At 36.2% G+C, this 16,836-nt stretch overlaps 2 protein-coding genes across 7 annotated transcripts in view; one reads left to right on the forward strand and one right to left on the reverse strand.

The window, feature by feature from the left end:
* Positions 1-1,072: 1,072 nt before the first annotated feature.
* On the reverse strand, positions 1,073-5,702 carry LOC111865301 (sulfiredoxin-1). Of its 5 annotated transcripts, none has more exons than XM_023853201.2 (3): positions 5,483-5,702; positions 2,398-2,564; positions 1,073-2,160 (listed from the first exon to the last, which is right to left on the reverse strand). In XM_023853201.2, the coding sequence occupies exons 1-3, from the start codon at positions 5,616-5,618 to the stop codon at positions 1,951-1,953; spliced, it is 513 nt and encodes a 170-aa protein (XP_023708969.1). In that variant the 5' UTR covers positions 5,619-5,702; the 3' UTR covers positions 1,073-1,950. The 5 variants fall into 5 exon arrangements, with proteins under 5 accessions (XP_023708969.1, XP_023708972.1, XP_023708971.1 ...); XM_023853204.2 differs by having other exon boundaries at positions 2,398-2,581; positions 5,483-5,698; XM_023853203.2 differs by lacking the exon at positions 5,483-5,702 and adding an exon at positions 4,715-5,039.
* A 374-nt stretch (positions 5,703-6,076) lies between these two features.
* LOC111865297 (cilia- and flagella-associated protein 298) overlaps positions 6,077-16,836 on the forward strand; it is an 11,544-nt gene continuing 784 nt past the window's right edge. Inside the window, exons 1-3 of one of the 2 annotated variants that reach the window (XM_023853194.2) lie at positions 6,077-6,658; positions 14,327-14,562; positions 15,746-15,916. In XM_023853194.2, the coding sequence (XP_023708962.1) occupies positions 6,520-6,658; positions 14,327-14,562; positions 15,746-15,916 (546 nt within the window). In that variant the 5' untranslated portion in view covers positions 6,077-6,519. The remainder of the gene's footprint in view (positions 6,659-14,326; positions 14,563-15,745; positions 15,917-16,836) is intronic. The other variant, XM_033751768.1, reaches the window with a different exon arrangement.

Below are 16,836 nucleotides of genomic sequence, written 5' to 3' on the forward strand. Positions count from 1 at the left end.
GTGTTAGGGAAAGTTAATTGCGTACATATGTACTGGATGTTTTTGGATACGCCATGAGGCGTGGCACGGTTGATTTGGTGCGCTGCCAGGCACAATGTAATTCTGCTTCAGTCAGCCATTGTATGTAATAACCAGTAACTGCCCCTCAGGCATGTTTATTTGTATGCTCAGGTTATCAATATATTTCCACGTTTTAGGAAAGTGTTTGAGTATATGTACACTGTGTCGCCTTATGTTCCATACTAGCTCCTGCCTAGTTGATCGCCCAGCTTGGTCTGCCGTACTGACCTGGGATTTCCTCTCTCGAGATCCCTTACCCAATCTTAGGGAGGCATACTGCACCAAGTCAACAAGCAAGTCGTTTCTTACGAGCCTGTCCCTTACCCGTATAGACGGGGGACACGGCTCACCCTGAAGTTTGCACAGCCAACAGTTTAGGATTATTGATGGCAGAAAATGCAAAAGCAGTGGCTTGATGCTCATATCAAGTTTAATTATGATCTATTATTCGTTGCCAATTTGGTGGGAGGAGAGGATAGATGACATGATAAAATGTGCTTTCCTGTGAACCATTCATGATCTCAAACAAGATGTATCTTATACTATATATTTATAAGAGTACCATTCAAGCATTCATCACCTATTAAAATAGCACATAAAAGTACATAGTTATCTCTTCTCATTGTTATAAAGACTTAAGAGGTGAACCATGCCTAAATATCTTGAGAAGCTGAGAAGTCGTTCATATGGTAGGATTCCTCCTCCTGTCCACAACCTTACACATCCTGCTTTCACAAAGGCCCATTTTAATATGCAGCGGCTATTCAACAAGAGTCTTAAAGAAATAGGGTGGGAGGCAGATCATCTGACTTAGGATTGACATGAACAGGTAGGCTCTTGTGAACACAATACTGAACCTTCAGATTCTGTAAAATGGTATGAACTTTGTGAGTGGCTGAGGAACGTGCGGGTTCTCACGAAGCACTCAGCTGCATGGAATTACATACATTTTTGAAGAATTTCTTCCTGCCAACTTAAGAAGTATCGGAAAGTGACTTACACACTATCAGACTCTTTGAAGAAAATTGAAAATATATTATTCTCTTCACAAACTACACGACAGCATCAACTTAAATGTATGAGTAAGAGAAATGTTGGATTATGCAACAATAGAGACAAATTGCAAAATAAACAAAATAGGAATGTGTTATGAAGATTTTTTACACAATAAGTACTGTGGGTTTGAGTTGCACTATTTCATAGAAACATGGATACAAAAGTACTTTGTTTTATTTAAACAGTCTATATACTTTGATTTACATGATCATTAGTACTGGATATACAGGATTTAAACATAAAATGGCATGTTATGATACATTTTATTGTATACTTTTGTGGCTTCAACTATCCCTTGATATGAACATATATGTAAAAAATATCATATTTAATCACAGTTGGACTTACCTGGTTTTCAACTTACATGGATACCTTCAAACTGAATTTACTATGTAAGCTGAGGTTTTACTGCACATGGTATCTTTCAAGTAATGTCCCAAGTAGCAGACATTCAACCATGTGGCCAGTTCCTTCAGTTATCCATATGATAAAGAACTGGGTCACTTTTGGATGCTTGAGTACAGAACAAAACTAAATCAACATCACAACTTGTAAAGTTCAAGGACAGACCACTGATGTGATGAAAATGCTTCAAGAGTCAGATTAAATTACACATTTAGTTAACATTAAGCAAGTTTCTTACTCATATTCTTCCATCATAAAATCATTCAAACACGAGAATTTCAATATTCATATGTAACTTGCATAAGTAAAAGTTCTAAAATACAAGAGTTGTTGACCATATTTAAAGTACTCTAATTCTTTCATTTTTCTTAACATTGCTGTTTGCCTATTTTAGTATGATGGGGGCCACTGATATTTTTAGTCATCACCCTATCTCAGATCAGGTGTAGAACCTCCCAGGTAGACACTCAAGTCAGTGATAGTGGATTTCACCAGCTTGGCCCTTATCGTTGGTGAACCCAAACGTTTGTGGGCGGAGTACCGATGGCAACCACCAAATGAATAGTAATAATCACCTCCTTCTCGACCTTTAATCCACAAAACATCAATTGGTGGCACTTCAGAACATTTCACTGGATCCTGAAAGACAATATGTGTCAGATAATGTAACACCAAGTCAGTGGGCAAAGTATTCAATACTTATGGTCTAAATATCAGTAATCCACAATTATCAGATTTCACTGTTCTCCAGAAATCCAATCCTACTGAATCTTTAGTCCAAAATATTAACTAGAAAATAAACATACAAATGCATACAAGTTTTGACAAAATGTGCAGCAAGTAAAACATTAACTAAACATATGCAACAGAACCTACTTGCAGTGTCTTCATTATGCTATGAACTTTATCTTCATCTACTTCAAGCGGAAAGGGACGAATGAGAATTGTCATTGGAATATCATGAATTTCTTCAATTAATCCCGCATGGATGCTCGTAATATCTTCTGCATTTGATTTCGAAACTTTGCTTGTCGATGCCATCACTGTAACAAACCAAGATCTGGGTGCACTAATTATGTATGCCATCTTGTTATGAGAAATAAAAATCAGTAAGTCAACAAAGATGTATGGAAATATCTCTCGAAAGGCCTCAAGTTTTCTTTCCATATTATGTGTGCAGATTCAAAACTACAGCTATTTAATACAGAAAATCAGAATGGTTACATCTGTTAGTTTTACATAAACCTCATATTTGACTAACAGTATGTGGTCACCACATTATAAAGAAATTCTTGACACTGGCATGCAGATGATGCTGTTTTATTGACACTCTGCATTACCTAATCTAATATATAACAATCTCATAAAAGAAACACTTCATGGATTTTTTTTTAAACACAACTTAGTCTATGTTTCATTCATTCACTCTTTTATTAATCCTGCAGATCATGATACAATGATATAGGACAAGTCTTTCAGCTAATATACATTATTAAGTTATAACAATCTTAATACAAAAAAATTATATAAGATATACAACATTTTATACATTATCTACTATATACTTCTGCTTATATCAGTAGCCAATATTCACGAAATCATCGTTCAAATAGTCCTCCGTTGAGTAATAGCACCTCATAATAAGCAACTTCTTCAATTCCCTTATGAACTGGTTTCTGTTTTCTATTTCTTTTATGTTGTTAGGCAATTTGTTGTAAAAGATACAGCCAGCTACTGAAGGATTACTATTATAAAGTTCTAAGTTGTGCCCATATAGTATATGACAGTCTTTATTATTTCTTTTGTTATAAGTATGTATTTGTTCATTCACTGTGCAGTTACACTTTTTTTTTACGTATAGGATTGTTTCTTGTATGTATAGCGAGTATACTGTTAATATCTTTAAATTTCTGAAGCTATCCCTGCACGATTCCAGATGTTTTAGCCCTGCAATGTATCTTACTGCCCTTTTTTTGGGAGTACAAAAATTCTTCTGGTGAGGGTCTTAGCACTATGTCCCCATACTATTATTCCATATGATAGATGAGGATAGATCAATCCGTAATACATTCTTCTTTCATTTAAACAGAGTATTTTAGATACCCTGTTAATTATGAATAGGTTATGGCTAATTCTACTGCAAGTTTTTTCAATATGTAATTCCCACCTCAAGGTACTATCTATTACTACCCCAAGAAAATTTGTGCTTTTTACATTTGATATTTCCCTGTTCTTTATTAGTATTTTTAGATTACTTTCCTGCCTGCATTGTTTTGTCTGGAAGAGAATATAGTGAGTTTTAGATGGATTTATTTTTCAATTGTCTCAAATTATTGCTCTATCACTCCTATATCATTTGAAGTCATGTTTTGGAGCTCATTCATATCTTTTCCTACATTCAGTATTGATGTGTCATCAGTATACATTATTGATGTGCCCTGTGTTAGATGTGGGATATCGTTTATATATAAGATGAAGAGAAATGGGCCAAGGATTGATCCCTGGGGAACTCCATATCTCACTGGGAAGCTACCTGACAAATATTCTTTCATGCGATTGCCTTCTGTGTGAGATACTTTTACGTATTTACATGTATCGAAACATGTTTCAGCCATATGGAGCCCTCATCATGTACATATTATTCATTTAATCGCTACACTGTATTGTAACACTTCGTTTTGCATGACGTTAAAATTCCAAAAGTTATTTAAAAACCAAGTTGGATAATTGTTAATATAATTTATATATTATATATTATTATATCCATGTTGTGTTGTCACTGGCTGGGATGTGTATATTTCTTGGATGTTTTTTGGTTCTATATACTGTAGTGGCTAGTATGTGTAATCAACAATTTTCAATATAATAACATTCTTTGGTTCAGGCAGATAGTCTAGTTTAGCATACGAGTGCCTCACAGAATATTCTGAACTTGTATTAATCTCAAACACATCGACAATGACAAGTAAGAACTCGTGAAAAACGACAAATAAATATCGTACTGGTTCCTGGCGACATGATCTAGCATAACACTCTTTCAGCCGGTTTTCCCTTGGGCGATCTGGTCGGGTACACTTCTTTTCCCTTAAACTTGTAATATTCAGTTTTTGAAGTGATTTCTTACGTTTCTTATTTCGGCCTCCGTACACTAATGCGCTGAGAAACTGTCCGATAGCATACAAAACCTCATTACCCGATCCTGCGAAACTTCGTATCGTGCTGCAAACACAGTTTTTCATTACTGGGTTCATGACATACCACACACATAATACTTGACTATGTACGAGAGTCCATATACATACTGTATAGTTGATATGACAACCACCTTTTGAAAGTACATAATCATGTCACGTTTCTCTGATTGTCACATGGCCAAGTACACTTGTAATCTTGTAATAATCGATAAAAATATGGCCAAATAAACAGAAATAAAATTCTCACTAGAAATAAGAATTCCCTACTAGGAGTGAAGATGTTAAATAAGCGTAGGTATTGAATTTACTGAACTTGTCCAGTGGCCGCCGTGCCGAGTGGACCCAGTTGGACTCCACCGCCCACTAAGCGAAATTAATTGAACTTGTACTTTTCGCCATATATAATTAGAATGATAAAGCTAATTAGATGGGCTGGACATGTAGCACGAATGGAGAAAAGAGGAATGCATATAGAATTCTGATGAGAAAGCAAGAAGGAAAGAGACCACAAGGAAGACGAAAACGTAGATGGGCGGCCAGTATTAAAATGGATCTGAGAGAGATAGGATGGCGTATGAACTGCATCGATCTGGCTCAGGATGGGGACCAGTGGAACGCTCTTGTGAACACGATAATGAATATTCATGTTCCACAAAATGCTGGAAAATTCTTGAGTAGCTACGCAATTGGCAGTTTCTCAAGAAGGGCTCAGCTCCATCAAGTTAGTTAATTTACACATTGCAGGATCATAACGCCATTCTACAAACCTGTGAATGCAGAATCGTTCGTGCATTCCGTACGGAGCTTCTTCGTATAACTTCCTTTTTCCTCAAGCGACAACGCCTCACGTTTCCTACTAATTATTGCTGGTGCAGTATCCATCAATAGCAATTTTCCGTCCATCCCGGTTTCAATTACTAAACTTGTGTGGTGATACTTCACCGAAATACAAATGTCACAATTGTTTGTTATTCTTTGAACTCCGTCAGATACATTTCAAACGGTTTCACACGCGGGAAAGTCATTTTCGTTTCAAAGGTCAGTTGTCGCCAATAACTGAAAATTAAATCCGCCAAATCGTTCATCCTCATTACAAACAACTTTTTATTTTACAATTAATTGATTATCAATTCTACATTTATATACTGCTCGCCATAAAATTATCTATTTTTGTCTCATAATTTGTGCTGTTTTCAAATGCGTTTCATGACGTGAGAAATCGTAATTCAGCAAATTTGCTGACACATTATTCTAGTTATCATTGCTGACATCGCATTATTCCCACCGTGATCCGTGACCACCGGTAAATGCGTTTTTTGGCGGTTTCACGATGTTGTAATGCACGTATAAGGGTGTGGTAGGAATATAATGCCCATCTTCTATCCCAATGACTAAATTATCTTTCGTTAATTATGTTGATACTGTACGAGATATGAAGTGTAGGATTTAAGGTTTACACGGCTTTAGTTATGAAGAGTTGTATGTGTTGTGGGATATAACAGCGTATAGTCTGTGGGAAGTTGGCTTATTTTGTCGACCCCAAAGGCACCCGATTTACGTTCAGAAACGGCGGTTAATTTTTAACAGAGTAGAGGATGTTATATGCCTGGAGATAATATCCTGCCTTAATAATGCATGTTCGTGATACGCAGGGCTGAACAAAGACGTATCAAGTTGTCATGACAACAGGGTAGCAACCCGTAGTGCGGTTTAATGCGATTTTGTCTTTCATCGACTTCCAAGGTTCCTCTTTGAATTTCAGATTTATTTGTGTTTGTAGCTTAGTAAAGTAAAATAAAAGATCATGGTGAAGCTGCACGTTAAAAGAGGTGATGAAAGTCAGTTTCTGTATGAGACTACTGTTGATAAAACAGTAGATGAAATTATTAAAGAGGTGACTGTTATTTACAACGGAAGATTAAAAATCAGTCGCGTATGTGATGGTAAGCCATTACGGCGGATACACTCTTGTTTGCTTTTTTTTTTAATATTAGATTAGGTTAGGTTAGGTTATATTGCCTTAAGTCACATATGTGTTGGGTTTATAAAAGTTATTTCTTTGTGTTAAGATGGACAGTAAGGCGCATTCTCAGATCTCTGAATTTGAAAGACGATCAATTTCATGTTGTTCCAACATTTCTGAAGAAATGTATCCCATTTTCTCACTTCAATAAAAAATTGATTATTGCCCAAACTGTCTGGATACGATAGTGAAGTAATTAACTGATAAACTTCATGGAATAGAATCCTTCTTGAGAAGCTAATAGTTGCCCAGCTAGTCAAGACATGTCCAGAATTTTATGGAAGATTATCAGTATCATTTTATTATCATTCAACAATCCATACATACAGGTATTACAACCATTTCGATAAGGAAATTGTCAGTTTTACATCTAATTCGCATGCATATCTTTACAGTATACACTGTACTACCCTAATATAAGGGGTTTGTCATCTGAATAATATTATCTAGATCTAGTTACCGTTAATTTCATTGTCTTTACACAAATATAACAAATTAATCAGCTACATATTACATTTACACACTTGATGAATCAGAAGACATAAATTCATCTACAGAATAAAAGGAATGTTTCAGCAAAAAAGGATATCATTGCTATATTCGTTGCTATATTCACAGAAACCTGCTGGTCCCTATCCTGAGGCAGATTAATCCATTCTGCACCCACACATCCTAATTCTTTAAGATCCATTTTAATAGTATCCTCCCATTTATGCCTAGGTCAGCCAAGGTTTTCCTGCACAATGAATTGAATTGAATTGAATTGAATTTATTTACATTCTATAAATCCTAAGCAGGTTAGTACCTTTGGATACAGAACAAGTCAAAAGGTTACATACATAAGTACAGGCAATTTTAGCTTAAAAATTAATATAACTTAATTTTACATCATTCTCTATTTACATTGAAGTATTCATCTAAAGAGTAGAAGGAATGAGCATGTAGATAATTCTTTAACTCTGATTTAAACTTTTTAGTATCATTGCCCAAGTTTTTAATACTTTGTGGCAGATTGTTGAACACTTTTATGCCAGTAAAGTAGACTCCTTTTTGATATACTGATAAAGTTGATGAGGGTAGGTGGAAGTTATATTTTTGTCTAGTATTCATGTTATAGACATCAGAATTTAATTTGAATTTATCTTTGTTGTAAACAACAAATAAGAGAAGCGATAATATGTATTGCGATTGAAGAGGTAGAATTTTTAATTTCTTAAATAATTCTCTACATGAATCTCTACTTCTACATCCTGTAATGATTCTAATTATATTCTTTTGTATTTTAAAAATTATTACACTATGTGAAGAGTTCCCCCAAAATATTAATCCATAGTTCATAATAGAATGAAAGTAGGCATGGTAAACCATCTTCAATGTTTCCTGTGACATAAAAGGCTTAATTGATCTCATCGCATAGCAAGCTGCATTTAATTTAGGTATAATTTGTTCAATATGTATTTTCCAAGACAGTGTACTGTCTACATGTATTCCAAGGAATTTTGTATCAAGTACTTTACAGATTAATTTGTTGGCATAACTGATGTCCAGATCAATTTGGTGGTTGTTTTTAGTTGTGAATGATATGTAATGGGTTTTATCAAAATTTAATGAGAGTAAATTGGCTTCGAACCATCTGTTTAAGGCTTCAAATACAATATTTATGTCATTTTTAAAGTTTTCAAATTTAGAGTTCTTAAATATTATACTAGTGTCATCTGCATATAGAATTGGTTTAGATTTATTGTTGATGGTTTTAGATAGATCATTTATGTAGAGAAGAAAAAGTAAGGGACCTAAAATTGATCCTTGTGGAACACCGTGCTTTATAATTCCCCAGTTTGAAAATGCATTATGACTGGAGTTTTTATTATTTATTTCAACTCTTTGATACCTGTTTTTGAGGTATGATTTGATCCATTCATTAGCTTTGCCAGTTATTCCATAGAAATTTAATTTCGATAGTAAGATATCATGATTAACACAATCGAAAGCTTTTGCTAGATCACAGAAAATCCCTCCCACAATTAATCTGTCATTGAGAGCACTTAAAATATCGTTAGTTAGTTCATAGGTTGCTTTTTCTGTTGTTAGGTCTTTCCTAAATCCAAATTGCTCTTTGACTAATATGTTGTTAGAATTTAAGTGTTCAAGTAGTCTATTATACATAACTTTTTCAAAGACTTTTGAGAATGAAGTCAATATGGATATTGGTCTGTAATTAGAGATGCATTTTCTCTCTCCTTTTTTAAAAAGTGGTTTCATTATAGCGTATTTTAAGCGTTGAGGAAAAGTACCTGATGATAAAGATTTATTACATAGATGATTCAAGGGTGAACTGATGTAAACAGAGCTTGCTTTAAGTAATTTGGTAGAGATTTCATCATATCCATGTGAATTTTTGGGCTTAAGGGATTTAATAATGTTTTCAATTTCCTTCCTTGTTGAGAATTTGAGATTGATATTTGGAAATGAATTGTTAAAGGCACGAGACAGATAGTATATTGGATTATTATTATTATTATTATTATTATTATTATTATTGGAATATGTTTTCTCAGCTAATGAAAGGAAATATTCATTAAATGCACTTGCGATAGCTTGTGGATTGTTAGTGGACTTCCCTTCAATATTCAAACTTTGTACGTCTTCATTAACAGATTTCTTTCCTGATTCAACTTTCACAATATCCCAGGTGGTTTTAATTTTATTGTTTGATTTTAGAATTTGGCTGTTATAGTTATTCTGTTTGGCTTCTTTAATGACTTTTGACAAAATTTTACAGTACATTTTGTAGTGACTTTTTAGTCTTGGATCATTACTGTCCCTACTGGCCAAATATAGTTGTCTTTTGTGTTTACATGAAGTTTTTATTCCAATTGTTATCCAGGTGGATTTGTTTTTATTTTCATTTTTGACTATTTTTAAGGGAAAGCTTGAATAAAAGATCCTCAAGTATGTGTTCAGAAAGCAATTAAATTTAGAATCAATATTATTGCTGTCAAATACATTGTCCCACGATTCATTACTTAATTTTGTGACAAAATCTGCCATCGTATGCTTGTTGATTTTCCTTACTGTTTTATATTGTTGATTACTGGGCTGAAAGTCAATATTATTTATTTCTATGAGTTGAGCATCATGATCGGATAAGCCATTTATAAAGGGTCCTACAGTATAATCTCTTAATTTTGAGTTATCAATGAATATATTATCTATCGCTGAACTAGAATTATTTTGAACTCTTGTGGGAAAGTTAACAGTACTGGAGAGATTGTAAGATGATAACAAAGAGTCTAAATTTAGTTTCCTATTACTGTCGATGTTGTATGCATTTCTTTTCTATCCCATATATGCTATTCTTGGCCCATTCCCAAATATTTAAACTTTACTGCATTTTGAAAGACTGTTAGCAAATGTGTACCTACTTCCCTTATTCTGAAAAAATGTAAGTAGGCTGATGACTGTGTGTGACTGTCTTTAGACATGTATCCACTGTAATGATATTTGAACACTTCTGCAGATTTTCATGAAAGTTTATATATATATATATCAGGCTGCCAGTGGTCATCTCAACAACATAATTCATTAAATCCTTCCATCAGTAATGCCAACAGTGCAACCTCTCAGATTGTTGCCGTAGTAACCTTAATATTGCTTGAATGCCTGAACTGATTGTCATGAAACTTGACGTGTGTCACGCCATATGCTGCCATCTGTGTGGCATTTTTCGTAAATCCTTTCTGTCAGTAAGTTTATGGGTACATAATAAAGTATAAACCACTTGTCATGGAAGATACTCAGTTTATAGTGTAATGAAAGTAGGTGATTAGTCCTTTCCAGGACTTTATTTGTATTATGGTTTTGCCCTGTATTCTAGTGATGAGACATGAATGCATACAATTTTCTTTCTTAATGTACTTCTAGACAAACCTCCTTAGTAGCCTTTAATAGAGATTCTATATTTATCATGATGGCATTTATGTTTAACCCAGAAATTAACGTCATCAACACAGACCAGAAGTTGATGTGTCCCATTTAATTTGCCTGTCCTGGTCTTCTTCCTTTCTAATGGCATATTGTAATTAAAATAGAAAGCTGTGGCAATGTGGCAGATGAATCTTTATCTGTCTGAACTTTACTATAGGTTTAATTTAAGCAATTTCAATCGGCTCATGGTAGCTGTCACAGAATTACCTTGTTCAGTGTTATGGCAGAATCGCACAACTTCGCTACACCAGTAACAGAGCCCAGACTATTTCAGCAGAATTGAATATTTTGTGGGACTTCTCACTGCAGTATGTTGTAGTATTTTCATTTGTAAGAGGATCAATGAGATGATTTGACCACTGAATAGTTCAGTTGATGGGTAATACTCATATAATCATACAATGCATATTTTATGGAATTTTGTTACTTTAATAATGTAAACACAGTCTCATAATTTTTAATTATTATTCACAACATAGGTAAAAACATACACTTCTACAGATTATTCTCTATGCACTCTACCATATACACAATCCAACTGAACAGGTTAAAATAGTGGTAACAGTCTAGGCATATACAGTGGAACCTTGCTTAATGATCACCTCTCATAACGAGTAATTCTCATAATGAGCAAAACAAATTGTAAAAAAAATGACTCGCTTAACGAGCAACATTTTGCATAACGAGTGATGAGCACGGAAGTCCCGGATTGTGCACTTGCTAAGCACTTGAAAATCGAGAACGAGGTGTGAGCGTAGCTGATCTAGCACGCACATACAATCGGTCTACATCAACGATTTGCACGATTTGGAGTTGCATTGTGTTTCACAGCAAGAAGTTGTGGAGGAGAGTTTGTCAGAGGAAGAAGAGGAGGAGGTAACAGCAAAGCAACAATCTTCTGGCGCAATAAGAGAAATGCTGAAAGCATGGGAAACTGTTGCATCGTACATTGAGACGCATCACCTTAGGCAGTGGCTATGCGCACTACAAATTTATTTAATGATAATGCCATGTCGCATTTTCACCAAATTTTGAAGCGTCGCCAAAAACAAATGTCTCTAGACAGCTTTCTAGTAAAAAAGAATTAGATATGTATCATAAGTAATAAACTAATTATTTCAATTTTTTTTTGTCTTCTGCAAATCGAATTCACATTCAAGGTTGGCTCATTCCGCACAGAAGAAAAGATGAAGATGATTCACGCTCCTTAACAATGTATATATAATTTTCTTTGAATAAACGTTATACGCAAAAATTTTTGAGTATTTTTTTTTTGGCATGGAACGCATTATCGTATTTTACATTAATTTATATGGGAAAAATTGTTTCACATTATGAGTAAGATTCTGGAACGAATTATGCTCATTAAGCGAGGCTCCACTGTACTGAGATGTTCCTTTTGAATCCAGGCCAGGACACTCGCTGTCTTGATTCGGGTATTTTGAGACTTCCCTCAGTATCTAGGCAAATGTCAGGATAGCAACTTAATTATGCCAAGACTGCTACCTTCCAATCCCTTTTCAGTTGAGCAGCCATCCTACAATTAAATGCTATATAGTCTAGATGCTGACAGTGTTGTGAAATAAACCACAAATATACTCTGGCTCTGGAATGTGGCCCAAGATTCAGACTTTACTGTTTCAAAACCTTCACTTCCATCAGTATCAGAAAACACACTGTATGTTTATATGTTGTACAGACATTTTGCACTGCAACAGGGGTACCATTTTCAGTTGTAACCAAGTGGTCAGTTTGTTTCCACAGTAAAGCTGACAGTGGAGAAATGTAGAGATGGAGGTTTACTATAAGTGGGGTTGTTCTGTTCTGTTCTGCTTCAGTTCGCCCAATGTAATTAACCCCATGTATGTTCAAAATAGTTCATTGCTAGGCAGTGGCTCAGTAAACACATTCTCATGGAAGCAAATGCGTGCAACAGTAGAACAGCAGTGTTTCTCTGGCCTGTGCTGCATAGGTTACTACACAGCAGTCAGGTAAACACATCTCTGCACCAGTAAATCAACATTCAACAATAGAGGAAGAGGTGTTTTCTGTGGGGGCTGCCCTGAGGCTACATAATGAGGGTCTGACACAGTATAATATAACAAAATTTTGCAGACGACAAACAGAAATCATACAAAATCATGAGAATGAACATGTTCATGGTATAGGACAAGGTGAAGCCAGACACAGAAAATATAAGAGGTTTAAACTTGGCAGTGGTCAAGTTTACGACCGTTCAAATGACTAAGTTTTCGTTGTAGCGTAAGATATATAAGTTAGGCGTGATCTGCTCTGTAAAACCTGTACTGACGGAGCACTTACGTGTAGTGCAAAAGGAAGAATTTTTGATAACATGTGATATGTACGAAATATACACTTGACAAAAGGTCAAGAGTGTATTCATAAGAGACAAACCAATCTTGTCAGAGAGGATGTTACATAAGGACTATTACTGCAAGAGTTCAGTTGGAAAAAAAAAATCTCTGGTCGTGGGCCTCAAGGGGCCTGACACCAAGATAAACTGATTGGCGGTAAACCGCCAGTCGTAAAGTAACTCTGACTCTGACTCTGGCTAGAAGATCATCCTTGTGTGGAGGCAGGGTCAAATACCTCCACCGTGACCTGCGAGTTGTATGAGGTGATGAAAAGGGAAGTCTCTAATCTGAGACAGTAAAATATGGTCATGAGTCCCAAGGGGACTGAGACCTGAGAAAGACTGCTCTGGCAAGGGCCAGAAGCATATACAAAAGACAGACCCCATCCTCTTGTCAGGGAGGATGCCTCACAAAAACAAGACTGGAACTGTCAAGCAGTAATAAATATCTTGTCTTGACACCAAGGCTTACTGACTGAATGACTGGCCATCAGTCGCAATGTGACTTTGACGTTGCCTAGAATTAGACTTGAGCTGAGTTCTGGAGTTGGTAGTTGCAGCAGAGAATTGAGTCTTCAGTGTTGGCAGTTAGCAGAATAATGGCAAGAAGACTTCATGTGTGATTTGCAGTTACAGTGAGACTGCTATGAATTCATTGCCAGGATGCATCTAACCAGTGGCGGCTCGTGGCTAAAATTTGTGGGGGCTGCTCCAGAAGCGCACAGTTCCATACAAAGATTTGGCTACTGACATTAAGCTTAAGGATTATATATTGTATTGTACAAGTATAAAGAAAGAATTAAAGAAAAAAGGACTCATTATATAAATGTTATCGATAATATCAAGTGGAAATTGTGGGTGCTGCAGTTCCTCAGTGCCTATACACGGGCTGCCCCTGCATCTAACAAAGACTGAGAAGACTTAGCATGTTCAGTGATAGCACTGTATTGCCTCTAGTTCCAAGTGGTGTGTATAAGATGTCAATAAATCCAATCATACAATCCAAAACCCACCTACAGTGCGTACAATCAATTGCGCGCCGCGGCTGCAATTTGCCGTGAGTCATACCAGCGCAGAACGGATGCAGTCGCGGGGAGGAGTTGCAACTTCTGCGGTGGTATGACTCACGGCAAATTGCAGCCGCGGCGCGCACTTGATTGTACGCACTGTATAATCACACAAGCCCCATATACATGTCAATATACATGTACAACGTTGCTGTTGCAGAAATGGAAGAGCTTGCAAAGCATGGAACGCTTCTTCCTCCAAATATTATGGGTCTGACAGATGAACAAGTAGAAGAATTGAAACTAGTGGATGAATGGGGTGAGAAATGTGTTCCTAGTGGTGGTTGGACCTTCAATAAAGATCCTATTGGAAGAAGAAATGGCAGGCAACCTAATGAGCACATGCAAGATGTCATTAAAAGAACAACTGAAGAAGCCAAAACTATGGTCTCTAAGGTAAGATATTTGTATTAACCTTCATTGGCTGTATGTTGTACTATTTTAATGGAGAACATGTCTGGTTCAGTTGAATTCAGTTGAATATTGAAATGATACCTCAAATTACTGAATGCTTCAAGGTAATAAATTAATAATGCAGGCTCTATACCAGCCCTTCTATAAGCCTTACAGTAAAAGAATAACAAAATCTGTCACATAACTACAGTTTCTGTTTTTGTTGTTAATTATGATGCTGTCATCACTGTTGCTGTTGTTGTCGTCATTGTTATTTATTTATATAGATCACTGTTACATGATATAGGACAAGTCACTTACTGTACATTGGCTGATTACAATAAGAGAATAAAGTTACAGTACTTACAATTGTTTACAATAGATTACAGTGGATTACAATAGTTAAGAGTTCGTATAATGTGAGGTGGAATCCATATTAGGTCCCGTCATCACGTCGGCTTCCATATGCCCTATTGTACCTGTACCAGTGATAATGCTTATGGAGAATTTGATGGAATGAGGATTGGCAGGGGAAACCTGCCCCAGCGCCACTTTGTCAATCACAAATCCCACTTGACTAGACCGCAGCGGTGGGAAGTTAGCAACTAACTGCTTAAGCTATGGCGCGGCCTTCGAGATAATATTGGTGAATTTGGTGATAGCACTGGCATAACGTTTCACTGTACTCTACGCTGCAACATCTTATTACATCTGTTCTCCCTTCCTGGTGCAGCTTCTTGATATCTGCAATCTCTCCAGAGTAGCCCATTCAGTTATTATTATTGTTGTTACAAAAGAAAAAGTAAAGCTGTCACTGTAACAGGCCATGAAGGCCAATAGGGTTGTGAGATTTTGAGGGTCCCACATTAGCTAGCCAATTGGCTCATAGATGGCGGTAAGGTTGTCAGCCCTACGCGCCGGCCGCACTTTACTCCTCAAGAAAATTATTTAATTAATCTCTGGTACTCATTTCTGTTAGAGGCTGAGTAAACCCTAGGGCCTAGTGTGGCTGGAAGGATTAGGTCAACTGAAAAAAAAATCCAATGACCTCATCACGACTTGAACCCGTGACCTTCCGGCTTGTACCATAGCTTCTCAACCACTACGCTACTGCGTGCCCCCATTATTATTGTTGTTGTTGTTATTATTATTATTATTGTTATTATTATTATTTATTTATTTACAGAAGCAGGTTCAAGCTGGGGTTTGTCTTACACAGAAAATGGTTCAGGATGCTTTGGACATTCTTCGAGGTGCAATACTGATAGTCTATCCTATGAACCTTCCACCACATGAGGTTATACGCCATGAGTTTGAGAATACCGAAGATCTGTCTGGAATGCAAGCTTCTTTAGAGGTCAGATTTCTGAAGATCGCTCTTGAGTTATCCCATATTTCTTTCTTGGCCTTCCAAGAAGCTCTTGTTGCCAAAATAATGTATACATTTTTGTGCTCTCCTCCTTCCCCCAGTTCCTTCATTTCTAGTAAGTCCAAATAATTTAAACATGTTCTGTTCCTTATCATGTGATGTGTTCTCTAAGGATGAAACCAAAATTTCACAAACATGAAAAGTTGTTAGTAAAATGTTTTGTCTGTATATATATACATGGTGTTTCACGACTTTGGGGCATAACTGCAGGAGATGATTTCCTAGGTCTTTGTGATGAAAAATGTTCATGTAAACATGTGTCCGATTTTGGACGGTTATGGAGTTATGACCGTTTTAAACTCAGAATAGAAGGTAACAATTACTGTCAATAAACGGAGCAAAATAATAAACCAGCATAATACATGATACATTTAAAGTATGAATGTAAAGTTAACTTCAGGAAATTACCTTTAATTTGAGTTGATTGGTGCTTAAAGCTGATTTTCGAAAATGCCACCGCCGGCCGCAACACAGGCTGCCCCTCGGTTATGAACTGCGCCGTACATACCAACCCACCCCACCTTATGTAGCTCTCAAGTGTAGATAACGAGAACGCTCTGTCTGTAGCTGACTAAAGATAGCGACCCGCCAGCTGACAGATGCGGTTCACACGAGGGCGTGTACAGGAATGAAAAAACGGTCATAACCCCGTAACCATCCAAAATCGGACATATGTTCATATGAACTTTTTTGATCACAAAGACCTAGGAAATCACCTCCTGCAGTTATGCCCTAAAGTCGTGAAACAACCTGTATATGTATATATATTGTGCTCTAAGTAAAGTTAAAAGTATTAATGAGGATGGCCTTCATTGGTATAATGTTCACACAAAGAGAGAGTTCTACAT

This window comes from Cryptotermes secundus, unplaced genomic scaffold (assembly GCF_002891405.2).
Source record: "Cryptotermes secundus unplaced genomic scaffold, Csec_1.0 scaffold3139, whole genome shotgun sequence".
In the NCBI taxonomy this organism is placed as follows: Eukaryota; Metazoa; Arthropoda; class Insecta; order Blattodea; family Kalotermitidae; genus Cryptotermes; species Cryptotermes secundus.

Bases quoted from the DNA above. Each gene is read 5' to 3' on its own strand.
- LOC111865301 (XM_023853201.2), bottom strand. From the start codon at position 5,618: ATGGACGGAAAATTGCTATTGATGGATACTGCACCAGCAATAATTAGT. The intron at 2,565-5,482 runs GTTTGTAGAATG...GGTTTGTTACAG, and splicing joins GAACGATTCTGCATTCACAG to TGATGGCATCGACAAGCAAA. The intron at 2,161-2,397 runs GTAGGTTCTGTT...ATTGTCTTTCAG, and splicing joins GCATAATGAAGACACTGCAA to GATCCAGTGAAATGTTCTGA.